This window comes from Ovis canadensis, chromosome 25 (assembly GCF_042477335.2).
Source record: "Ovis canadensis isolate MfBH-ARS-UI-01 breed Bighorn chromosome 25, ARS-UI_OviCan_v2, whole genome shotgun sequence".
In the NCBI taxonomy this organism is placed as follows: Eukaryota; Metazoa; Chordata; class Mammalia; order Artiodactyla; family Bovidae; genus Ovis; species Ovis canadensis.
In genome coordinates, this window is record NC_091269.1 from 37,101,924 (window position 1) to 37,129,540 (window position 27,617).

At 38.1% G+C, this 27,617-nt stretch overlaps 1 protein-coding gene across 22 annotated transcripts in view; it reads right to left on the reverse strand.

Moving 5' to 3' along the window:
• The window catches only part of JMJD1C (jumonji domain containing 1C), a 321,872-nt gene that overhangs the window by 184,441 nt on the left and 109,814 nt on the right, over positions 1-27,617 (reverse strand). For all 22 annotated transcript variants that reach the window (XM_069571773.1, XM_069571772.1, XM_069571765.1 and 19 more), the window contains exon 2: positions 4,758-4,922. Coding sequence is in view for 2 of the 22 variants with exons in the window: in XM_069571762.1 (XP_069427863.1) it covers positions 4,758-4,922 (165 nt within the window). In the remaining 20 variants the exon portion in view is untranslated. The remainder of the gene's footprint in view (positions 1-4,757; positions 4,923-27,617) is intronic.

The window sequence follows — 27,617 nt, forward strand, 5'->3', positions numbered from 1 at the left end:
CTGCCGTCTATGGGGTCACACAGAGTCGGACACGACTGAAGTGACTTAGCAGTAGCAGCTAAAACTAATGATTAAAAGAAAGCCTTGATTTTGTATCCTGCTGGTCTGCTGAATTCATTAGTTTTTTCTTTTTTTAAGTTTTTATGTGGACCATTTTTCAAGTTTTTACTGAATTTGTTACAATATTGCTTTGCGTTTTGGTTTTATTTACTTATTTTTGGCCTTAGGCATGCAGGATCTTAGCTCCCTGACCAGGAATTTAATCCACACCCTTTGTACTGGAAGGCAAAGAGTTAACCACTGGACAGTGCAGGAAGTCCCTCATTTATTAGCTTTCACATTTGTGCATGGTATGACCACACAAAGTCATACCATTGCCAAACAAAACTTTTACTACTTATTTTCCAAACTTAGATCGTTTTTTCCCTGTTGTCTAAGTATCATCCTTGTCTTGCTCTGGAAAATTTTCCAGGTTTTCACAATTAATCTGTTAGCTAAGAAGAAAGATATAAAATCAGCACATGAAAGTCAACTACATTTCTATACGCTAGTAATGAAAAATATGAAAATAAAATTAACAAAACAATTCCATTTGCAATAGCACTGAAAAAGCTGAATTACGTAGGAATTAACCATAGAGGGAAAACACTGGTACACTGAAAACTACAAAGCACCGCAGTGTGTTTGTTGCTCAGTAGTGTCCAACTCTTTGCGACCCATGGACTGTAGCCCACCAGGCTCCTTTGTCCATGGAATTCTCCAGGCAAGAATACTGGAGTGGGTGGCCATTTCCTTCTCCAGGGGATATTCTGGACCCAGGGACAGAACCCACATCTCCTAGGTCTCCTCACTGTAGGCAGATTCTTTACCATCTGAACTACCAGGGAAGCCCATAAAACACTGCTAACAGAATTTAAAAGACACAGAAAATAAATGGAAAGATATGTGTTCATGGACTGTAAGCATTATTAAGAGATCAATACTGTCAAAAGTGATCCACACATTCAATGCAATTCCCATGAAAATCCCCACATTTCTTGCAGAAACAGACCCATCCTGAATCTGAAATGGAATCCCCAGGGACACCAAACAGCTAAATCAATCTTCAAAATAAACAAAGTTGAGGGACTTACACTCCCTGATTTCAAAACTTTCTATAAACTAACAGAAATCAAAGCAGTGTGGTACTGGCATAAAGAGAGATATACATAACAAAGAAACTGAATAAAGACCAGAAATAAAATCTTATGTGTAAGGCAAAAAAAGTTTTGAGAATAGCGTCAAGAATATTCAATGGAGAAAGGACAGTGTTTTTAACAAATGATGGCAGGAAGTGGAATATTCACTAACAGGTAGTGAGCCTTATCTAATGCACTTACAAAAATTAACTCAAGATGGATCAACAGACTATACATAAGACTTAAAACATTCAAATTCTTAAAAAACATATGACAAAAACTTCATGACAATGAAATTGGCAGTGATTTCTTGGATATAACACCAAAGGCAAAGATAAGAAAACAAACAGTGGACAAATTTAACTTACTGAAATTTTAAAATTTTGTTCATAGAAAGACACTATCACCCATGTGAAAAGACAACCTACAGAATGGTAGAAAATATGTTGCAGATCAAAGCTAATAAGAAATCAAAATCCAGAATACTACAGAGAACCCCTAAAATTCAGTAACACAGATACAAACAGTCCAATTCAAAACTGGGCAAAAAATTTGAAGAATCATTTTTCAGCAGATATACAAATGCCCAATAAGCATATGAAAAGATGTTCAACATCACTAATCATTAGGGAAATGCAAATCAAAACAACAAGAAGATTATCACCTCAAACTCATTAGGATGACTATTATCAAAAACCTGAGGGGAGCAAGACTTGGCTAGAATGTAAAGTAATATGGCTGCTCTGACAGTAGCTGCAAAATAAAAGATAGAATTACCATATTCCAGCAATTACACTTCTGAATATTTACCCCAAAGAAGTGAAAGCATGGTCTCCAAGAGATATACATAACCCTAAGAGCACAGCAGCATTCTTCACAATAGCCAAGCGGTGGAAGCAATACAAGTATACACCAACAGACAAGTCACTAAACATGATATAGTATATACATACAATCAAATACCATTCAGCCTTATAACACAAAGGAAGGAAATTCTAACACAGGTTACAACACAGATGAACACTGCAGACATGCTAAGTGAAATCAGTCACAAAAAGACAACTGCTGTAAGATTCCACTTATGTAAGGTATAGCATAGTCAAAGTCATGAAGACCCAAAGTAAAATGATGGTTCCTAGGGTCTGAGAAAAGGAGGGAAGGGGGCTTAATGTTTAATGGATATAGTTTCAGTTTTGTAAGATGGAATAATTTCTGTACACTGAAGTACAGTGAGAATGTAGTTAATACCACTGAACTTTATACTTAAAAATTAGTAAAATGGAGAATTCTATGTTAAGCACATTACACCACAATTCCAAAAAACAATTTAATTCTATGCTTGAAAAACAAGAAAGCAGAGACATATACTTTTTAAGAAAATATGTCAAAGAATTAAGTTAGAAATATTCCTTGGAGGCAGAAACAGAATGATTATCATTTTCTAGTTGACACTCTTTAGCACTTTCCAAGTTTTTTACAATGTGTGACAGTGTTAGTCACTCTGTTGTGTCTGACTCTCTGTGACCATGGACTGTAGCCCACCAGGCTCCTCTGTCCATGGGAGTCTCCAGGCAAGAACACTAGAGTGGGTTGCCAGTTCCTTCTCCAGTACTTTTTATTTAAAAAATAAGTTGAATATTTAAAAGTTTGGTGTTTATTTAAATAGTTTTGTGGGGTTAAAAGATTTAACAGAAACAAATTTGTAGAATATGATAAAATTATTATTAAATAGTACTTCCCAATAGAAACTTTCTCCCAAATGAGTAATTTATAAATATACATTAGGAATTCACCTTAATTTTAACTGTCTCTAAGAAAAGGCAAAGATTTTTCTAAAGTTCTGTCTATTCTTTAACTATGTTCCCAGGGGATACTTTTTGGTATTAATATTACTGCTTTTGAAACTTTTCATTCAATTTTTGAATTGTTTATAAAATTAGAAAGCATACTAGTGATGGTTTAAAAAACTTCATATTAACAATCCAAAAGACAGAGTATGAGACAGCTGGAAGACATCATCAACTCAATGGACATGAGTCTGATCAAACTCTAAGTGACAGTGAAGGACAGGGAAGCTTGGCGCACTGCAGTCCACGGGGTTGCAAAGAGTCAGTCACGACTTAGCGACTAAACAATAAAACACTCATTCAACAAATATTTTTTAAAAATCTGTCTTGAATAATATTATCTTCTTTATTTTCCTAGAATATTTGAACTATCCTATCAAAACTATAGCTCATAAATATTACCTTTCATCTTTCCATATTATATTCTCTTTTTAAAATGCCTTTAATTCATTTTATTCTCTCCCTCCTTCCCTCCCAATCTTTGCTTTTTATCCACTTACCTCCTACACTTTTAAAGGGTTAACTAAAACAGAAAATTTAAAGTACTTCAATTACCAGCAAATTAAACTATCCTTCTATGTAGTTAATTTATGTTGAAAAATTTCTAAAAGTACCTACCTTGATAATATACATATACTAAACACCTAAAGTAATGTTTCAATGCCGTTAACATATTTCTTTGATATTAATATATTTCATTCAAACTGAATAATTATTAAATGCTGAATACTCTGCCAGAAAACAGGGATAATAATGGTTGAAGAGGTTTTCCCCCACAGAATTAATGATGAGAATTCACTGCAATCTATTGTTTTCTTAAATGGAATATCTCCTGATATGAAGTAACTTTTCCTTACTACCTTAAAATCCACAATTGACCCTTAAACAACATGGGGGTTACAACTCAACCCACACACCAGTTTAAAGTATGTGTATATAACTTTTCAGTTCATTCTCCATGTCTGTGGTCCCCCATTTGTAGAGTCAACCAACTGCAAATAGTATCGCATAGGAGTACATATTTATTAGAAAAAAAATCCACATACAAGTTGACTCACACAGTTTAAATCCATGTTGTTCAAGGGTCAAACGTAATTCTTCCATAAATATCAGATATTATCCACAATGATTCACTAAATTTTGACAAAATTTAACAAACTGAGAAAACGATATGCTACTTAATGATTTATAAAAAGTATCCCACAAAGTGTCATTCAGCAAAATTCTTTCACATTGCATACAAATCAGTCAACTATCCCTCAGCAGGCATCAGTTCATGTTTCTCCTAAAGAACAGAATGAACTATTTGTGGATGAAGTATGCTGAAAGAGTACTAACAAAAAGACATAAAATTGAGAAAATGGAAGTAGTATTTTGAAATATCTGCCAGCTACTTCAGAGCTTTGTTGCTTTTGTCTAGTGGCTAAGTTGTATCCAACTTTTTGTGATGCCATGGACTGCAGCCTGCCAGGCTCTTCTGTCCATGGGATTTTCCAGGCAAGAATATTGGAGTGGGTTGGCATTTCCTTCTCCAGGGCATCTTCTCAACCTAAGGATCGAGGTTTCTCCTCACTCGAGGTTTCTCCATGCTTCTTGCATTGGTGGGGAGAAGCCACTACTCAGAAATATTAATCTATAATCACTAAGAAAACTCTAAACTTATATTTAGCTCTTAATTCTTTTAAAATAAACAACTGAAAATTATTCATGACATAAGGTATATAGATCTTACCAAGGCAGGCCACTGAATCTGTTTGCTCTTTGATCCCTGAGTCTGGCTAGGGTTGATCCTTCTGGCCCAGATTAAGTGGTATTCCACCAAGAAGGTTGAAAAATCTTCATAAACTTTAACCCACTCTCGTTTATCCCACTCAAGATCATCAAATTCCACATACACCTAGGAAAAGAAAACAAAACTCATAAGCAATGGAGAGTGTAATATTTTAAAATTTAAGCCATGAATTTAAATTACAAAAGCCATTAACAAATTCATTATTCAAATTAACAGTTCTCTTAAAAATCATTATTTATCTCTCTTTAAACAAATTATAACACTTATTGTATACAAGAAGATAAACAGTAAGTTTGCTAAGAAAAGCAATTTACATAACATTCTTCAGTACAGATTGGCAAGTATTTGCTAATGAACTATGTTGATACTGATGATTCTAGAGGCAGAACTCAGGAAATGCTTTCTAAGGACCAAACAGTAATTATTTTAGGCTTTGCAAACCATATGACGTCTGTCTTCACTACCTATCTCTGACTTTCTAGTATCAAAATAGCCATAGACAGAACGTAAACAAATGAGTTTGGCTTTTTTCCAACAAAACTTTTCAGTACAAAGACAGAAGGCAGTATAAGGATGGTCAACATATGAAAAATCAACTAATGTAACATACCAGATAAACAGAATGAAGAGAACGACATGATCATTTCAACTGACAAAGAAAAAGCACTTGACAAACTGATCACTCTGTCATTACACAAATTCTCCAACAGGACTAGAGGGAAACTATCTCAGCTTAATGAAAATGATAATGAAAATAAAAACCCCACAGCTGGATCATACTCAACGCTGAAAGACTGGAAAGCTTTTCCACCAAAACAGGAACAAGACAAGAATGTTATATTTGGGAAACCGAAGCTATTTTATTCTAAGTCATGCAATCATTCAACTCTTCTTTTCCCACCCTCATTCTTTTTCATTCATACATCTGTTACACAGAGCTGTCTTCCCTACAAGAGTATTAGTTATGCTGGGGGCAGTCTTATTCTTATGTTTTTCTTCTAGCCATCTTTTGCTCCCTGAAGTGTTTGTTTCCACTTAAATTCTGTTTGTTCTTCTGGCTTCGTTCAACTTCTTGGAGGATGTTTATAACCCTACCTCTATTCAAGCTTCACTGTGACCATCTACAAGCAGTTATTTTTCATACAGTTTTATCAGTATATAATCCAATAATGGGTACAAACTCACTGAGGGTAGAACTGTTTCAGGGTCCACATCAGTGCTGCATACATACAAAGTGCTTAGCAACTATTACAAACCTCATACTCTCCCAATCATGGAATTTAAACATGGAGGTAAACTGGTAAAACATATGTTTCACTTGAGATGCCTCTGCCCCTGCCCATTACTAAACTAGTTAGCTATGTTTATGTATAAGAATTGGGAAAGAGAGAAATACATTGTTTAAGGATATAATCTCTGTTCATGGTTACCCACACAAACTCATAGAAGAAGCTCTGTTGTCTTCTAAAAATGTATCCTTAGAGGTTATGCTGAGGCCATCTGATGTTATGCAAATATTTCAAATGATATTACTTTCTCCACTACTTTAAATCTTTCAAGATTCTCAGTTACTCAATTCTGCATAAAAGGGTTTTGGGAAACACCAGGAAACTGAAGTTGAGAAAAGGTTCAGGAAAACCTTAGTACTATTTTTACTTTCCCCTTATAAACAATACATACACACGTGGATAAAAATATGGTATACCTAGTTGTGGATGTGACTGGTGACAGAAGCAAGGTCCAATGCTGTAAACAGCAATATTGCATAAGAATCTGGAATGTCAGGTCCATGAATCAAGGCTAATTAGAAGTAGTCAAACATGAGATGGCAAGAGTAAACATCAACATTCTAGGAATGGGCAAACTAAAATGCACTGGAATGGGTGAATTTAACTCAGATAACCATTATATCTACTACTGCAGGCAGGAATCCCTCAGAAGAAATGGAGTAGCCATCATGGTCAACAAAAGAGTCCGAAATGCAGTACTTGGATGCAATCTCAAAAACGACAGAATTATCTCTGTTCATTTTAAAGTCAAGCCATTCAATATCATGGTAATCCAAGCCTATGCCCCAACCAGTAACGCTGAAGAAGCTGAAGTAGAACGGTTCTATGAAGACCTACAAGACCTTTTAGAACTAACACCCAAAAAAGACGTCCTTTTCATTATAGGGGACTGGAATGCAAAAGTAGGAAGTCAAGAAACACCTGGAGTAACAGGCAAATTTGGCCTTGGAATATGGAATGAAGCACGGTAAAGACTAATAGAGTTTTGCAAAGAGAATGCACTATTCATAGCCAACACCCTCTTCCAACAACACAAGAGAAGACTCTACACATGGACATCACCAGATGGTCAACACGAAAATCAGACTGATTATATTCTTTATAGCCAAAGATGGAGAAGCTCTATACAGTCAACAAAAACAAGACCGGGAGCTGACTGTGGCTCAGATCATAAACTCCTTATTGCCAAATTCAGACTTAAATTGAAGAAAGTAGGGAAAACCACTAGACCATTCAGGTATGACCTACATCAAATCCCTTATGATTATACAGTGGAAGTGAGAAATAGATTTAAGGGCCTAAATCTGATAGATAGATTGCCTGATGAACTATGGAATGAGGTTCCTGACACTGTACAGGAGACAGGGATCAAGACCATCCCCATGGAAAAGAAATGCAAAAAAGAAAAATGGCTGTCTGGGGAAGCCTTACAAATAGCTGTGAAAAGAAGAGAAGCAAAAGGCAAAGGAGAAAAGGAAAGATATAAGCATCTGAATGCAGATTTCAAGAGAATGGCAAGAAGAGATAAGAAAGCCTTCCTCAGCGATCAGTGCAAAGAAATAGAGGAAAACAACAGAATGGGAAAGACTAGAGATCTCTTCAAGAAAATAAGAGATACCAAGGGAACATTTCATGCAAAGATGGGCTCAATAAAGGACAGAAATGATATGGACCTAACAGAAGCAGAAGATATTAAGAAGACGTAGCAAGAATACATAGAAGAACTGTACAAAAAAGATCTTCACAACCAAGATAATCACGATGGTATGACCACTCACCTAGAGCCAGACATCCTGGAATGTGAAGTCAAGTGGGCCTTAGGAACCATCACTATGAACAAAGCTAGTGGAGGTGATGGAATTCCAGTTGAGCTATTTCAAATCCAGAAAGATGATGCTGTGAAAGTGCTGCACTCAATATGCCAGCACATTTGGAAAACTCAGCAGGGACTGGAAAAGGTCAGTTTTCATTCCAATTCCAAAGAAAGGCAATGCCAAAGAATGCTCAAACTACCGCACAATTGCACTCATCTCACACACTAGGAAAGTAATGCTCAAAATTCTACAAGCCAGGCTTCAGCAATACGTGAACCATGAACTCCCAGATGTTCAAGCTGGAGTTAGAAAAGGCAGAGGAACCAGAGATCAAATTGCCAACATCCGCTGGATCACGGAAAAAGCAAGAGAGTTCCAGAAAAACATCTATTTCTGCTTTATTGACTACGCCAAAGCCTTTGACTGTGTGGATCATGACAAACTGCAAAATTCTGAAAGAGATGGGAATACCAGACCACCTTACCTGCCTCTTGAGAAACCTATACCCAAGTCAGGAAGCAACAGTTAGAAATGGACATGGAACAACAGACTGGTTCCAAATAGGAAAAGGAGTATATCAAGGCTGTATATTGTCACCCTGTGTATTTAACTTATACGCAGAGTACATCATGAGAAACCCTGGGCTGGAAGAAGCACAAGCTGGAATCAAGATGGCTGGGAGAAATATCAATAACCTCAGATATGCAGATGATACCACCCTCTGCAGAAAGTGAAGAGGAATTAAAAAGCCTCTTGATTAAAGTGAAAGAGAAGATTGGAAAAGTTGTCTTAAAGCTCAACATTCAGAAAAGGAAGATCAAGGCATCTGGCCCCATCACTTAATGGGAAATAGATAGGGAAACAGTGGAAACAGTGTCAGACTCCAAAATCATTGCAGATGGTGATTGCACCAATGAAATTAAAAATGCTTACTCTTTGGAAGGAAAGTTATTACCAACCTAGATAGCATATTCAAAAGGAGAGATATTACTTTGCGAACAAAGGTCTATCTAGTCAAGGCTATGGTTTTTCCAGTGGTCATATATGGATGTGATAGTTGGACTGTGAAGAAAGCTGAGTGCTGAAGAATTGATGCTTCTGAAATGTGGTGTTGGAGAAGATGCTTGAGAGTTCCTTGGATGCAAGGAGGTCCAACCTGTCCATCCTAAAGGAGATCAGTCCTGGGTGTTCATTGGAAGGACTGATGCTTAAGCTGAAACTCAATACTTTGGCCACCTGTTGCGAAGAGTTGACTCATTGGAAAGACCCTGATGCTGGGAGAGATTGGGGGCGGGAGGAGAAGGGGACAACAGAGAATTAGATGGCTGGATGCCATCACCGACTTGACAGACATGAGTCTCAGTGAACTCTGGGAGTTGGTGATGGACAGAGAGGCCTGGCGTGCTGCAATTCATGGGGTTGCAAAGAATCGGACAAGACTGAGCAACTGAACAAAATATTTCAGTCAAGAACCTAAAGATTGATGGTGTACTTTTAATGTGAAAGGACATATACTCAATGTAAATTCTTCCCAATGAAAAGTCCTTGATGTAAAATTAAAAATTTCATCTAGAAGTGAACTTTCTAAACTCATACTTATCTTGCATAGACAGTGTTATGGTGCTTTTTAGGAATCTGCTAGCACCTGGGGACAAAAGGAAACTGAAACCAGACATCCTCCTTCTTTGCTGGAAAGCCAATTTATCTCCATAATATCAACAACAGTGAAGGATTTGAGAGTTTACTGTAGACAGATTGTAGGTAAACAGGTAGACAGTTTTGTTTGTGTGTGTGTGTGTGCGTGTGTGTGTGTGCCCACGCACACATGCTAACAAGCTAGCTTACTACTGTTTCATGGATTCTGGCAAAGGACACAAGACCCCTAAGACTTCATTACTTAGAGCAAAAGCTACTTATTACTTAAAAGAGTATCAGCATGCTACTTACGTTGGTTCCTCAGGCCTCCCAACTCCCATGGGAAGGAAGTGAAGGGCCCAGGATGAACACCTGTATACACAGAAAGAAGAACAATGACCATGGAATAGACTTCCACTTTGTACTTTAAGTGGAAGCAAGCATGCTTTTTTGGGGAAAGTCTGTCTCATCCCTCCTTGCCACTCACTGCAAAGACAACCCTGAGAAATGGTCCAGATAAAGGGCAGTCAGGGTTTTGCTTTCTTGGTATACATAGCAAGGGATACACGATGCCAATGTTAGATTACCTATACTAACACAGATAAGATTTTGTACCTTGCTAACTTGATCAGTAACAAACTTATTAGCCTTACAAAGTATGGGTATGTAAATGGGAAGAGGCTTAGAGGCATAATTTCTTTCAATCTATAAACCTATCTAAAACACTGTAAATACTTTTATTTAATTAACGCATTGTGCTATGCTTAGTAAATACTTTTATCACACTACTTTGTATTAACTCCCTCCTCATTCATCCCTATTAGATCCTTCTATCTACTTAGTTCCCTGTCTTACTAGTTAAAATACAAGATCTCTGAGGGCAAGGATTAGTATACCTTCATCTTTTTTTGCATCTCTAGTGCCTCGCAAAGTACGGTCCTTGTTAAATTTTCTGAATATCCACCACTGTGCAAAGCATATTATAAATACAAATAAATGACAAATTTTGGGGAAGAAACACTACAACACTAAAAAAAAAAGTACTAAAGGCAACATGAATACAGTTGATCTATTACTGGTGAGTCACTGGTTTCACAATTCTGTAGATAGAAGGAAAGGGTGAAGATCTCACACAGTAAATACCAGATTTCATATTAGAACCAATCAAGACGCACACTGGAACTTCAAAAATTAGAGATATACACCAAGAGTTAACAGCCATGCGTACACTGCAACAATTTACCACGTAGTGAGTATGATGAGAGAAAAAGGCTAAACAAATAACTATCAAAAATAATCACTATGTGATAGTAGATATGTGGGAAACACTTTACTGCCCCTCATGTACGATAAGGGGCTGGTGTAACTCAATGAAGCTATGAACCATGTCATGCAAGGTCACCCAAGATGGAATGGTCATAGTGAAGAGTTCTGACAAAACGTGATCCACTGGAGTTGGAAACAGGAATCCACTCCAATATTCTTCTCACAAGAACCCCATGAAGAGTATAAAAAGGCAAAAAGGTGTGACACTAGAAGAGGAGACCCGCGCACCTGAACCAGGTTGGAAGATGTCCAATATGCTACCTGGGGAAGAGTGGGGGCCAATTACCAACAGCTCCAGAAAGAATGAACTGGCTGGGCCAAGGGGGAAATAACACTCGGTTGTGTACGTGTCTGGTGGTGAAAGTAAAGTTCAGTGTCATAAAGAACAGTACTCTATAGGAACCTGAAACATTAGATCCATGAATCAAGGTAAACTGGATGTGGTCAAGCAGGAGATGGCAAGAGTAAACACGGACACCTTAAGAATCAGTGAACCAATATGGATGGGACGGGCAAATTTAACTCAGAAGACAATTCTATCTACGACTATTGGCAAGAATCTCTTTAGAAGAAATGGAGTAGCCCTCATAATCAACATAAAAGCCCAAAATGCAGTACTTGGATGCAACCTCAAAAAACAGAGAAAGATCTTAGTTCACTTATGAGGCAAACCGTTTATCATCATAGTAATCCAAGTCTATGCCCCAATCACTGACGCCAGTTAGACGTGCTAACAAATGAACAACAAATATTTTATTAGCTCAAGATACTATAACAGTGAATTCTAAGAAGTGCTCACTGGATAGCTAAAACACTGTAATGTTTTTCTTTTAATCTGTGCTTTCTACAACAGATATCAATATGCAAAGATTCTCAGTTTTACATATGTTTCATAGGAAATCCCTAAAAGGAAAGCTGTCAAACTGTTAAAGCAATCGTTGGCAAGAAAACAAAAACATAAATAGCAATCATGCAATTCCATTTCTGCTATTTTGCCCATTAAAATTAAACTAACCTTTGAACTCTTCAAACACAGTTACTATTTATATACAGAATGTCTCTTTTCTACTACATGGCTTGATTGTTTTAAAGTAGCAAGTGGATCCTGCTCACTTGATTTCAAGACATGTATTCAGCTTTAGTTCAGTTCAGTTGCTCAGTCGTCAGTTCAGTTCAGTTGCTCAGTCATGTCCGACTCTTTGAGACCCCATGAATCGCAGCACGCCAGGCCTCCCTGTCTATCACCATCTCCCGGAGTTCACTCACACTCACGTCCACTGAGTCCGTGATGCCATCCAGCCATCTCATCCTCGGTCGTCCCCTTCTCCTCCTGCCCCCAATCCCTCCCAGCATCAGAGTCTTTTCCAATGAGTCAACTCTTCGCATGAGGGGGCCAAAGTACTGGAGCTTCAGCTTTAGCATCATTCCTTCCAAAGAAATCCCAGGGCTGATCTCCTTCAGAATGGACTGGTTGGATCTCCTTGCAGTCCAAGGGACTCTCAAGAGTCTTCTCCAACACCACAGTTCAAAAGCATCAATTCTTTGGCACTCAGCCTTCTTCACAGTCCAACTCTCACATCCATACATGACCACAGGGAAAACCATAGCCTTGACTAGACGAGCCTTAGTCGGCAAAGTAATGTCTCTGCTTTTGAATATGCTATCTAGGTTGGTCATAACTTTTCTTCCAAGGAGTAAGTGTCTTTTAATTTCATGGCTGCAATCACCATCTGCAGTGATTTTGGAGCCCCCAAAAATAAAGTCAGACACTGTTTCCACTGTTTCCCCATCTATTTCCCATGAAGTGATGGGACTGGATGCCATAATCTTCATTTTCTGAATGTTGAGCTTTAAGCCAACTTTTTCGCTCTCCTCTTTCACTTTCATCAAGAGGCTTTTTAGCTCCTCTTCACTTTCTGCCAGAAGGGTGGTGTCATCTGCATATCTGAGGTTATTGATATTTCTCCCAGCCATCTTGATTCCAGCTTCTGTTTCTTCCAGTCCAGCGTTTCTCATGATGTACTCTGCATATAAGTTAAATAAGCAGGGTAACAATATATAGCCTTGACGTACTCCTTTTCCTATCTGGAACCAGTCTGTTGTTCCATGTCCAGTTCTAACTGTTGCTTCCTGACCTGCATACAGATTTCTCAAGAGGCAGGTCAGGTTGTCTGATATTCCCATCTCTCTCAGAATTTTCCACAGTTTATTGTGATCCACACAGTCAAAGGCTTTGGCATAGTCAATAAAGCAGAAATAGATGTTTTTCTGGAACTCTCTTGCTTTTTCCATGATCCAGCGGATGTTGGCAATTTGATTCATGAATCTAACTGTTCTAAAACCACAAAATAAAACAATGACCATAAACTGAGAAAAGCCCCATTCTTTAACAACATACTCTATTTAATGACATTTATAAAGAAAACCACAACTGCTTCTTCTGCAAAATCAAATGATATAAGATATTACCATGGTTTCAATAACAGTGAGTTGCTATCACATGAATTTAGTGCAACTATCAGTTGAGTTTAGTCGCTCAGTCATGTCTGGCTCTTTGTGAACCCGTAGAATGCAGTACACCAGGTTTCCCTGTCAATCACCAATTCCTGGCGCTTGCTCAAACTCATGTCCACCAAATCGGTAATGCCATCCAGCCATCTCGTTCTCAGTCATCCTATTCTCCTCCTATCTACAAATCTTTCTAAGCATTAGGGTCTTTTCTAATGAGTCAATTCTTCACATCAGGTGGCCAAAGTATTGAAGTTTCAGCTTCAGTCCTTCCAATGAATATTCAGGGTCAATTCTGTTTAGGATTGACTGATTTGATCTCCTTGCAGTCCAAGGGACTCTCAAGAGTCTTCTCCAACACCACAGTTCAAAAGCCATCAATTCATTGGCACTCAGCCTTTTTTTACGGTCCAACTCTCACATCAATACATGACTACTGAAGAAACCATAGCTTTGAGTATCCGGACCTTTGCTGGCAAAGTAATGTCTCTGCTTTTTAATATGCTGTCTAGGTTGGTCATAGGTTTTCATCCAAGGAGAAAACATTTTTATATTTCATGGCTGAAGTCATGATATGCAGTGATTTTGGAGCCCAGAAAAATTAAAGTCTGTCACTGTCTTCACTGTTTCCAAATCTATTTGTGATGAAGTGATGGGACTGGAAGACATGATCTTAAAGTTTTTCTCAATGTTGAGTTTTAAGCCAGCTTTTTCACTCTCATCTTTCACTTTCATCAAGAGGCTCTTTAGTTCCTCTTTGCTTTCTGCAATGAGGGTGGTGTCATATACATATCTGAGGTAACTGATATGTCTCCTGACAATTCTGATTCCAGATTCTCCTATATCAAGCTCAGCATTTCACAAATTAGTACAATATAGCCTCATCTTTTTATTTACTCCAAACGAAGGGTGAGGATTTACATAATGTCAGGTAAGAACGAAGAGTTCCCAGACTTGATGTTACCAAAACTAACCAGCAACACAGGCTAAAACTACTTACACTCAAAGAAACTTTACCATTAAAAATAAAAGCACAGACTACACCAAGAATCATTTCTTTGTATATTAATAAATAAGCATTAGAGAAGCCAAGTAAGTCATGCACAAAGTTCATTAACAAATAAGGTAAAGTAACGCATGTCTAATTTCACCACAGGTCTTCAAGGCTTTTAATGTATAGTATTTACTATACATTATTTATGGGAGAGTTTATACTGAGAAATTTTCCCAATTTCTTTGTCCATAAAACCTTCTCTCATGAGATACCTAACAGATATTTTTCTATAAACTAACAGTACGGGGTAAACAGTCTAGTTTTTTCCACAAGATTTACCTATTTACAAATTTATATAAACATTTTGGTAATATGAAATCAATGTGTAAGAAAGGAGGGAGATTAGCAGATGCAAACTATTATACAAAGAACAGATAAACAACAAGGCCCTACCATATACCACAGGGAACTACACTGAACATCCTGTGATAAATCATAAATGGTTTTTTGTATACATTTTACATATAGGCTTCATATATACATTTTATATATAAGTAAGTAATCAAATAGAAGAATTTGATAAATGACACTTAAATAATGTTTTTATTACTGCTGGTATAGAGTTGTATTTAAAATAAGTTTTCTAGATTATTGGAAGAAATTGTGAAAACCGAAGTACAATCATTTGGGAAATTCATTTATTAGTTAAAACAAAAAAGATATTAAAGAAAATAATTACATATAAATTATATACAAAAAGGAAATTAGATCTCTTTTAAATTTCACTTGATAAGACAGTAAACAATGTAACCATAATTTTAGGCTCCTTCCAAAGTTATTAACACTCAGTTCAGTTCAGTTCAGTCGCTCAGTCGTGTCCGACTCTTTGCAACCCCATGAATCGCAGCACGCCAGGCCTCCCTGTCCATCACCAACTCCCGGAGTTCACTCAGACTCACATCCATCAAGTCAATGATGCCATTCAGCCATCTCATCCTCTGTCGTCCCCTTCTCCTCCTGCCCCCAATCCCTCCCAGCATCAGAGTCTTTTCCAATGAGTCAACTCTTCGCATGAGGGGGCCAAAGTATTGGAGTTTCAGCTTCAGCATCATTCCTTCCAAAGAAATCCCAGGGCTGATCTCCTTTAGAATGGACTGGTTGGACCTCCTTACAGTCCAAGGGACTCTCAAGAGTCTTCTCCAACACCACAGTTCAAAAGCATCAATTCTTTGGCGCTCAGCTTTCTTCACAGTCCAACTCTCACATCCATACATGACCAATGGAAAAACCACAGCCTTGAATAAATGAACCTTTGTTGGCAAAGTAATGTCTCTGCTTTTTAATATGCTATCTAGGTTGGTCATAACTTTTCTTCCAAGGAGTAAGCATCTTTTACATTCATGGCTGCAGTCACCATATGCAATGACTTTGGAGCCGAAAAAGATAAAGTCTGACACTGTTTCCACTGTTTCCCAATCTATTTCCCATGAAGTGATGGGACCAGATGCCATGATCTTCGTTTTCTGAATGTTGAGCTTTAAGCCAACTTTTTCACTCTCCTCTTTCACTTTCATCAAGAGGCTTTTTAGTTCAATGGTCAAAATTAATAGGCATTCACGTGAACTATCCCAAGCTTAAACAAACAGAATATGTTGAGGAATAATCAACACATATAAGAATTATTTTAAAGAAACAGGTTGATCTTAAAAAATAATTAACTGAATTTGGAATTAGACCTGAAAAATAGTCTGGCATAATCCAAGGAATAACTGGTTTGAAATAATGTAAGAGGTTTCTGCTATTTTCTCTTTTATTACAGTCATCATTGTGAAGTAAAGTAAAGTGAAGTCGCTCAGTCGTGTCCGACTCTTTGCGACCCCATGGACTGTAGCCTACCAGGCTTCTCCATCCGTGGGATTTTCCAGGCAAGAGTACTGGAGTGGGTTGCCATTTCCTTCTCCAGGGGATCTTCCCGACCCAGGGACTGAACCAGGGTCTGCCCACATTACAGGCAGACACTTTACCATCTGAGCCACCCAACTTTTTAACAAACAAGTATTATATTCTGTGTTCAGTTCAGTCGCTCAGTCTTGCCTACTCTTTGCAACCCCATGAATCGCAGCATGCCAGGACCCCTGTCCATCAAGTCAGTGATGCCATCCAGCCATCTCATCCTCGGTCGTCCCCTTCTCCTCCTGCCCCCAATCACTCCCAGCATCAGAATGTTTTCCAATGAGTCAGCTCTTCGCATGAGGTGGCCAAAGTACTGGAGTTTCAGCTTCAGCATCATTCCTTTCAAAGAAATCCCAGGGCTGATCTCCTTCAGAATGGACTGGTTGGATCTCCTTGCAGTCCCAGGGACTCTCAAGAGTCTTCTCCAACACCACAATTCAAAAGCATCAATTCTTCGGCACTCAGCCTTTTTACAGTCCAACTCTCACATCCATACATGACCACAGGAAAAACCATAGCCTTGACTAGACCGACCTTTGTTGGCAAAGTATTGTCTCTGCTTCTGAATATGCTATCTAGCCTTTGTGTGGATCACAATAAACTGTGGAAAATTCTGAAAGAGATGGGAATACCAGATCACCTGACCTGCCTCTTGAGAAATCTGTATGCAGGTCAGGAAGCAACAGTTAGAACTGGACATGGAACAACAGACTGGTTCCAAATAGGAAAAGGAGTACGTCACGGCTGTACATTGTCACCCTGCTTATTTAACTTATGTGCAGAGTACATCATGAGAAACGCTGGACTGGAAGAAGCACAAGCTGGAATCAAGATTGCCGGGAGAAATATCAATCACCTCAGATATGCAGATGACACCACCCTTATGTCAGAAAGTGAAGAGGAGCTAAAAAGCCTCTTGATGAAAGTGAAAGAGGAGAGTGAAAAAGTTGGCTTAAAGCTCAACATTCAGAAAACGAAGATCATGGCATCCGGTCCCATCACTTCATGGGAAATAGATGGGGAAACAGTGGAAACAGTGTCCGACTTTATTTTTGGGGGCTCCAAAATCACTGCAGATGGTGATTGCAGCCATGAAATTAAAAGACGCTTACTCCTTGGAAGAAAAGTTATGACCAACCTAGATAGCATATATTCTGTGTAGTTACATTAAATTTGCTAAGGTCAACTAAAATCAGAATCGTAAGGACAATTCCATAGAGGAGTAGAATACAAATTCACACCAAAATAGTATCTTACTAGAGTGACAATCATAACAAGTAAAATTAAATATGCTTTGTGATATATGAATCTAGGTTCTGAAAATTCTGCAATAGTCTGGGGATCACAGATAATCATTCATCTCCAAAGGGGTATTCAAATCTCTATCACAGTTAACAAGTATTACTGATAATGGAAATAATAGCAATATCAGTAACAACAACAAAAACAGCTAGCACTTGAACAGGGCCTACTATGTGCATATATTAGGGGGCTCCACAGGTGGCTCAGTGGTAAAGAATCCACAAGCAGGAGACAGGGGTTCAATCCCTGGGTCAGAAGGATGCCCTGGAGAAGGAAATGGCAATCCACTCTAGTATTTCTGCCTAGGAAATCCCATGGAAAGAGGGGCCTGGCAGGCTACAGTCCATGGGGTCCCGAAGAGTCAGACAAGACTCACCAACTAAACAGCAGCAGCAGCACGTGCAGATATTAAGCCATTTGATCATGATATATACCCTGTAAGTAGGCACTATTGTGAGCAACTTTTTCAAAAGTGGGAACAGATCCAGAGAAATTAGTTGCCTAATGTCAAGCAGTTAGTTAATGGAGTTAATGAAAACAGTAAAATATCTTATAAGACGTTTAAGTCATATAGCAGCACAAGCATAGTCCCTACAAGCTGATCCACACAGCACGTGATAAAATCACTGACTAGAGAGAGCTGTCCACGTAGCTGACTCCTTTGTGGCATAAAAGCAGAAGAACCAAACACTTCAATTGGCCTTAGGACTTTCCACATTAAGTCTACAAGTTGGAGCCCTATGGAGCAAAATAAGAAAAAGGGTCAAAAAAGATAGCAAACAGTAAAATAAGAGACCAAGCTTGCTTTCAGTATCTATACTATTTAATAAAGTGAGACTAAGCTTGCTTTCAATATTTATATTGCTCATTCCTCTATGAATTAAGTTACCTAAATAATCTTACTACTTGGTGAACAAAATGCATCAAGAATTGCAAAGTATTCAAAGATGCTTAAGTTTCAATTACTTTTCTCTACATTCAATAAAAAAGAACTACATTCCTATCATGTCATAAGTTTCTTATTATAAAATTCGGTATGTATACTACTTGGCTTCTCAGGTGGCTAGTGGTAAAGAACCTGCCTGCCAATGCAGGAGACATAACTACTACTATCTTTTGGAAAGACTGAAGTGAAGTGAAGTGAGTCACCCTGTCATGTCCGACTCTTTGAGATCCCAAGGACTTGGAATTCTCCAGGCAAGAGTACTGGAGTGGGTAGCCTTTCCCTTCTCCAGGGGATCTTCCCAACTCAGGGATCGAACCCAGGTCTCCTGCATTGTGGGTGGATTCTTTACCAGCTGAGCCACCAAGGAAGGCCAAGAATACTGGAGTGGGTAGCCTATCCCTTCTCCAGGGGATCTTTCCAACTCAGGAATCAAACCGGGGTCTCCCGCATTGCAGACAGATTCTTTACCAACTGAACTATCAGGGAAGGGGAGTGGGTTGGAAAGAGTAGGTATAGTATTTAATACAGTATCATTGATGATGATGATTGTCTTAATCTGCATGTGCTGCCTTAACAAAATACCAAAAATAAGAGAAACCTATTTTCTCACAGTTCCAGAGGCTAGAAGACTGAAAACAGCAAGGTTTACTTAAGAGAAGGACCCTCCCCTTGACTGCAGACAGGCTGCTTCCTCAGTGTGTGCTCACATGACCTCCTCTTTGCGGGAGCACAGACAGCCTCTTGTAAGGAGGCAACTAATCCAATCATGAGGGTCCCAGCCTCATGACTTCACCTAGCCCCGGTTATCTCCCAAAGACCATCATCTCCAAATACCTTCGCACTGAGAGTTAAGACATATGAGTTTGGGGAGGACAGAAACACTGAATCCATAACATTAGGAAAGATAGCACCAGCTAAAATCTGAGTGCTTACCATGCACTGGGTAAGGTTTTACAAAAAAGGAAACAGAACGTAAGCAACTTACAGCTTTTAGACAATTATTCAAATGATACACAATTGAAAATGGCTAAGCTTAGAGCTCTCCTTTAAAGTATTCAATGGCTAAAAAGAAGGAAAACTATCAGAGCAGTTCTTTTTTAGCATATGGAGGCATTCTAGAGACCACAGTAATTTCTAGACAATACAAAAGATGAGTAAAGAGCGAGGAGCTTTACTAAACAAGGTGGGGGAAGCTTTCCAGGAACACAAATTCTGAGATTGCTTTTAAAGCACAGTAATGAATTAATGTAGACAGCTCTTAGAGGTGTTAAGAGAAAAGGAATTTCTGGGAGTAGTTTACAAAACTGAATCCATGAGTACATAACCCAAGAGTTTAAAGGAGAAGGATAGCAACCAAAAATATAATGAAGAAAAATCCAAGTTAAATGCAAAGTCCTGAGTACTACACTAAGGTGTACTAATAAATTCACAACATAATTTGTTTAGAAAAAGACTCAAATTCTGGTTTTTGTCTTTTGAGATATGATTAGAAATTATATTAAATATAATGTTTTACAGAAAAGAAGGCAAATATATGCAGAAGCTCCCATACCACTCCAATTCTAGGAGTACCTTTTAAAGTAAGTTGGAAATCTTGAGTTAACATAAATATCAATCATTTCTAAGTATGATAGCTTTTGATTTTTTTTCCCTTGGTATTTGATTATTAGGCTCTTAAACTCAATCCTAGAGCTCCACAAAACTCCTAGAGATTTATCTTTTGAAAATTTATGCTGGCAGTTTTCTACTATCTATGACCTAACTGGCAAGCTATTCTCAAATTTTTTCTGTCACTACTGAGCGTCGAAGAATTGATGCTTTTGAACTCTGGTGTTGGAGAAGACTCTTGAGAATCCCTTGGACTGCAAGGAGATCCAACCAGTCCATCCTAAAGGAGATCAGTTCTGAGTGTTCACTGGAAGGACTGATGTTGAAGCTGAAACTCCAATACTTTGGCCATCTGATGCCAAGAGCTGACTCATTTGAAGAGACCCTGATACTGGAGTTGGTGATGGACAGGGAGGCCTGGCATGCTGCGATTCATGGGGTTGCAAAGAGTTGGACACAACTGAGCGACTGAACTGAACTGAACTGATACTGGGAAAGAGTGAAGGCAGAAGGAGAAGGGGACAACAGAGGACGAGATGGTTGGATGGCATCTCTGACTCAATGGACATGAGTTTGGGTAAACTCCAGAGGTTGGACAGGGAGGCCTGGCGTGCTGTGATCCACGGGGTCACAAACAGACACAACTGAGCGACTGAACTGAACTGATTATTGCTACCAACTCCAAATCCAGTGACTCCTTTCAGAGCTTTCTGTTCCACCTGAAAGATGGTTTGTTCCTTCTTCTTGTAATATAATAAAAAACTGGGTCTTTCCTCCTAGTCTGTAACAGAGACTATACTATGTTCCTGTCTATAAGCATGTGGACTTTCATTAACTGGGCCCCAGAAGACAATGTAACAGGCAATTAGTCCATCAGATTGCTGAGGTGACTCAAAATCATCACTAATATTCTTTCTTAAAGATTTGTCTTTCCAGGTAAGTAGCTTCTCCAAGAGTTGGCCAGAGGTAAAACACATCTCTTTGACACTTTGAATTAAAAAACCCAAGTCCTTCTATTCCTTCTCTTCACAGTACTGAGAGCCACCTCTGCTTTCACTTTTCTGGTATCATTAGTTTCCTCCATTTTCTGAAACAGATTTTTAAGAAAGTTACTATAGAAATATAGACTTGTTGTAACAATGTAAGATAGTGATGAATGTCCTTTTTTACACTATTTATAAAGAAATCAGCCCTGGGGCCCTAGTAACAGTCTGTAAAATTACAGACTTCTGTTTCTCAATCGAACTGTTCACATTTGTTAATAAAATATTTAACTAATTATGATAAAGAAACATGCCACATATTTGATCAATGAAGAAAACTAAGTAATAGAAAAAAGTGTGTCTTGAAAGGCAGAAACAAATATATTTGAGTGAAAATGTACAGTGTCCTAAATATATTATTTTCCTGTAGGGCAGTAGTATTGCTATCCATCTGAAATACAAAAGAACTAAAAAATGAGCTAAAAGGCTCATACATTCCCTAAACGTAAATGCACTTTACCCAAAGGTAAACTTTCTCATCGTAGGTCAAAGCTTACTGACACTAGTATACAGATAATAATAAACTATATTATCTAGTTTCCAAGTCCAAAGCAGATTATAAAGGCAAAACAAGCAGAGTCCTTCAAGACATGCTTTCACAGCACTCTAAAAACCATAAAAAGTTTCATAAAGACTTTAGAAAACACACGTGGACTCATTAATTGGTCAAAAAACAGTATTACTGTATTACAATTCAATATTAAATAGACATTTAATTGAAAAATACATGCAAAGCACTTTAAAAATCTTTATCAGTTACTGCATACTTTGTGTACCATGTGACACAAATCAAATGTGTATATTTAATTCTTGTCCCCTCTACTAGTTTGTAATATTTATTTAATGAGTGACACAGGAAATGTCTAAATTTATATTCAGAATAGTCTAAGATCATGCAAAAATACATTTTAGAAAACTGTCATGGAAATGGCTAATGCATTTAACATTTAAATTCTATAACATTTGCATACCAGCTTTATTCATAATTGCCAAAATTTCGAAGTAATCAACCAAAGTGTCTTTCAATAGGCGAACAGATAAATAAGTTGTGGTGCATTCACACCAAAAAAAAAAAAAACAAAACATATATATATATATATATATATATATATTCAATAATAATAAAAAAAGAAAGACCACCAGAATGAAAAACTGCTTTTAATCACTGTTAAAATTCACTACTAGTGTAATACAAAACGTTCTTCAGTCCTTCTTTCATAGTTCTATACTTCCAGTCAACAAATACAGTATTCAGTATCAGAATTTTTATATGAATAATTATACAAGGCTTTTCCTATCAACCTAAAAGACAGTGCCAGTGTGGAGTGCTCTGAAGAGCACTGGGGAAAGAAATTTCAGCCACCTAGCTTTTGAGACATCAATGGCCCGTAAGCAGTTAAGTCATCAAAAATTATAATTAAAACTAACAGAATTTTTAAATAATGATACCAGAATATTCACTATCAGAATAAGTATACTCATACTAAAATTGTGCACTCATTTTGAGGTAGATATATATTTTTTCTACTGCAGAAAGAAAACTGTAGGATTTCAAGTCTTTTTATATTTTAACTGAAAGCTAGGGCCTACTATCCTTATAAAACATTTTAGATAAAAGAATTACTCTAGCATAGGAGAATGACCTAGTTATGTTTCATTCCTATCATTGGCTGATACCTGTATTAAAGCACGGCAGGTGTCATTACAAAGGGTCACAGCAAAATCATTATTAGGTTGTCTCACCTATAGATGCCGTATACCAATACAATTATCATCACAGATTCTTGACACTTAGGTTATGGAGATCATTTGGACTTCCTTAGGCCTCAGTTCCTTTGATATTAAATTGATTCTGAAACCATTTAAATTTCCTGGGCCGCCAAATGTGTTTTCAAGAATAGAGCTACCTGTGGTATCTTCTGTAAAACTAAAGAAGATAACCTACCAAGCAAAGATCAAAATCTGAACTACACCTTTGCTTATTTCCAGGGATCTAGAACATCTATTAGGACATCTACCTAACAGGGCTAGAAAATCTGCTAGTGGGTCTTCTGCAGAGAGTCGGACATGACTGAGCAACTGAGTGTGCACACGTGCGTGCACACACACACACAAACATGTAAAGCCAATCTGTTGTACTTTTGGGAACTCCCCGCAATTAATTTTTTGCAATAAATTTATAATTATACTTTCCTTTTTCCCTCAAGGATATTGTGGCTATCAATATGTTTAAACATGAATTTACTGAGTCACATCTAAAAAACACAATTACAATTAAGACTTTACCTTAATTCAGTTATAAAGGATAGTTCCATCTGGCAGATGAAAGTATGAATTATAAAATTTATGAGAAAAATATACATGAGGAATCCCTCTTCTCACAAAACAAGCAATCTTCACCTTTGAGACTGTATGCACATTCTGACTAAAAATACCTATATCCCTGACAGAAAAGTGTTAGTTGCTGAGTCATGTCCAACTCTTTGTGACCGCATGAATGTAGCCCATCAGGCTTCTCTGTCCATGGATTCTCCAGACAAGAGTACTGGAGTGGACTGCCATTTCCTTCTCCACGGGATCATCTTGACCCGGGGATCATCTTGACCCACGGATCAGACCCAGGTCTCCTGCATTGTGAGCAGATTCTTTACTGTCTGAGCCACTAGGGAAGCCCTATTCACAATAGTATTATTCACTGATGTATATTAATTCAATCTTCATAGTAACCCAAAGAGCTACGGCTCCCATTTCAGTTCAGTTCAGTTGCTCAGTCATGTCCAACTCTTTGTGACCCTATGGACTGCAGTATGCCAGGCTTCCTTGTCCATCACCAACTCCTGGAGCTTACTCAAACTCATGTCCATCGAGTCAGTGTTACCATTCAACCACCTCATCCTCTATCGTCCCCTTCTTCTCCCGCCTTCAATCTTTCCCAGCATCACAGTCTTTTCAAATGAGTCAGTTCTTCGCATCAGATAGCCGAAGTATTGTAGTTTCAGCTTAAGCATCAGTCCTTCCAATGAATATTCAGGATTGATTTCCTTTAGGATGGACTGGTTAGACCTCCTTGCAGTTCAAGGGACTCTCAAGAGTCTTCTCCAACACCACAGTTCAAAACCATCAATTCTTCGGCGCTCAGCTTTCTTTAACAGTCCAACTCTCACATCCATACGTAACTACTGGACAAACGATAGCCTTGACTAGACAGACCTTTGTTGGCAAAATAATGTCTCTGCTTTTTAATATGCTATCTAGGTTGGTCATAACTTTTCTTCCAAGGAGTAAGCATCTTTTAATTTCATGGCTGCAGTCACCATCTGCAGTGATTTTGGAGCCCCCAAAATAAATTTGTTACTGTTTGCACTGTTTCCCCATCTATTTCCCATGAAGTGATGGGACCGGATGCCATGATCTTCATTTTCTGAAAGTTGAGCTTTAAGCCAATTTTTTCACTCTCCTCTTTCACTTTCATCAAGAGGCTTTTTAGCTCCTCTTCACTTTCTGCCATAAGTGTGATATCATCTGCATATCTGAGGTTACTGATACTTCTCCCAGCAATCTTGATTCCAGCTTGTGCTTCATCCAGCCCAGCATTTCTCATGATGTACTCTGCATAGAAGTTAAATAAGCATGACAATATACAGCCTTGACGTACTCTTTCCCCAATTTGAAATCAGTCCGTTGTTCCATGTCCAGTTCTAACTGTTGCTTCCTGACCTGCATTCAGGTTTCTCAGGAGGCAGGTCAAGTGGTCTGGTATTCCCCTCTCCTTAAGAATTTTTCACAGTTTGCTGTAGTCAGTAAAGCAGAAGTAAACATTTTACTGGAACTCTCTTGTTTTTTTGATAATCCAACATATGTTGGCAATTGGATCTTTGGTTCCTCTAATCCAGCTTGAACATCTGGACATTCATGGTTCACGTATTGCTGAAGCCTGGCTTCGAGAATTTTGAGCATTACTTTCCTAGCGTGTGAGATGAGTGAAATTGTGCTACAGTTTAAGCATTCTTTGGCATTGCCTTTCTTTGGGATTGAAATGAAAACTGACCTTTTCCAGTCCTGTGACCACTGTTGAGTTTTCCACATCTGCTGGCATATTGAGTGAAGCAGTTTCACAGCATCATCTTTTAGGATTTGAAATAGCTCAACTGGAATTCCATCACCTCCACTAGCTCTCTTCATAGTGATGCTTCTTAAGGCCCATTTAACTTCACATTGCAAGATGTCTGGCTCTAGATGAGTGATCACACCATCGTGATTATCTGGGCATTTTTAAATCAGGATTTTTGCAGACTCTTATGTTTATATGAGAGGCAAAAGATGTAGATCAGATGAAACAATTTCTAAAAAGAAAAAAGCTGGATGACTCACACTGCTTGGTTTTAAGACTTGCTATAAAGCTATAGTAAACAAGACACTGTGGTATTGCCAAAAGACATATACACAACTCAATGTAAGAAAGAGGGATGGTATGGGGACAGAGGTAGGAGGGGGGTTCAGGATGGGGAACACATGTACACTCATGGTGAACTCATGTTGATATATGGCAAAACCAATACAATACTGTAAAGTAATTAGCCTCCAATTAAAATAAATAAATTTATATTAAAAAAAAAAAAGAGAGTCCAGAAACAGATCCATACAGAACTGACAACTGATTTTTGAATAAATGTACAAACACAATCAAGGGAGATAGTCTTTTTAACAAATTATGCTGGGGTAACTGATCACTCACATGCAAACAAAATAAAACCAACCCCTCCTCAAAAACCCTTCAATCCATATCCCACAGTACATATAAAACTTAAGCCAAAACAGGCTACAAATATAAACCTAAAACTTTCTGGGGAAAAAAAAACAAAAAAACAAAGTCTTTGTGGCAAAGACTTGAACCGATACTTCACAAAAGACAATATACAAATGACAAATACTAAATGAAAAGATACTCAAAATCATCAATCACTGGAGAAACCAAATAAAAAATGCAATGAGATACCATTACATACCTAACAGTAGAACTAGAATTTCAGTCTTGTGGAATGAAACTTGTACTTCCACAGAAACCTGTATAGAAATGTTTAGGGCAGTGTTATTTTCAATAGACAACACAAATAGGGAATGAAAAACCAAACCTGCAAAAATATGGATAAATCTCAAATGGATTAGGATAACTGAAAGAAACCTGACTCAAAAGGCTACATATTGTATGGTTCTATTCACAGAACATCGGGGCAGCGGGGGGTGACACAAAACAAGGACTGAGAATTGATTATTAGTTGTCCAAGGTTAAAGAAGGTGGAAGATTTGAAGATTTAACTACAAAGGAGTGGTAACAAAAGGAAATTCTGCGGGACAGTAATTACACTGTTCAACAGTTACCCTACTACACCTTGTCCTAATTCAAACAACTGTTTCACCAAAAAACGTAAACCTTAAAAAAAAAGGGGGGGGGAAATTTAGCTAAAAAGGTAAAGAAGGAAAGAGCAAGGTGGACGACTATGTCACTCTTTTCTCCCAAAGTGAAAGTAAAGTGTTAGTCCCTCAGTTGTGTCCCATTCTTTTGGATCTCATGCACTGCAGCCCACCAGGCCCCTCTGTCCATGGAGTTCTCCAGCCAAGAATACTGAAGTGGGTTGCCATTTCCTTCTTCAGGGGAAAATCCCAACCCAGGAACCAAACCTGGGTCTCCTGCATTGCAGGCAGATTCCTTACCATTTGAGTCCTTCTCCCAAAGGAATGATGTTATAGAAATATTCTGACTGGCATTATAGTACAAAGCTTCAAATGCCTTTTGGGGTAAAGAACAAAAGAATGAGATGGCAATCAAATATCCTAATGGGCCAGAAATGTCTGCAATTATACATTATCATGGTACAAGTTGACCCCAGGATGCTTTTTCCTTGAGAAAGAGAAAGAATGTAAGTCCTCTGACACACCTACCTCCACCATTCCCATTTTTTTGCTTTGAAAAGGCAAATGTGGCAATGGGGGTGGGGAGGGAGAGGGAAATGAAAGAGCTATGGAAACACTAACAAACTGAAATTAAACACATGTAACTGGTAATAAAAATGCCATAAAACTGGTAATGTAACAACTTGCACAGAAAGACAAGAGCATGCCCTAAAATTAAGAAGGACATAAATTTCAGGTCCCAGTAAGTTTAAGATAGGCAAACATATTTATAAACTTGCAAATGTTTTGTTTCCAGGAGCTCTTAGAAAGGGTTACCCCAAATTTTTTGGAAAACAAGTGATAGCTTTTTATCATAGGCACAAGGGGGCACCGGAGCACAGACTATTCGGTATGCCTTGAGATATACCTAAGTATTTCCCTATGTTCAGCCAAAAAGAGGAACCCAACAAGTGGTATACTTACTGCATTT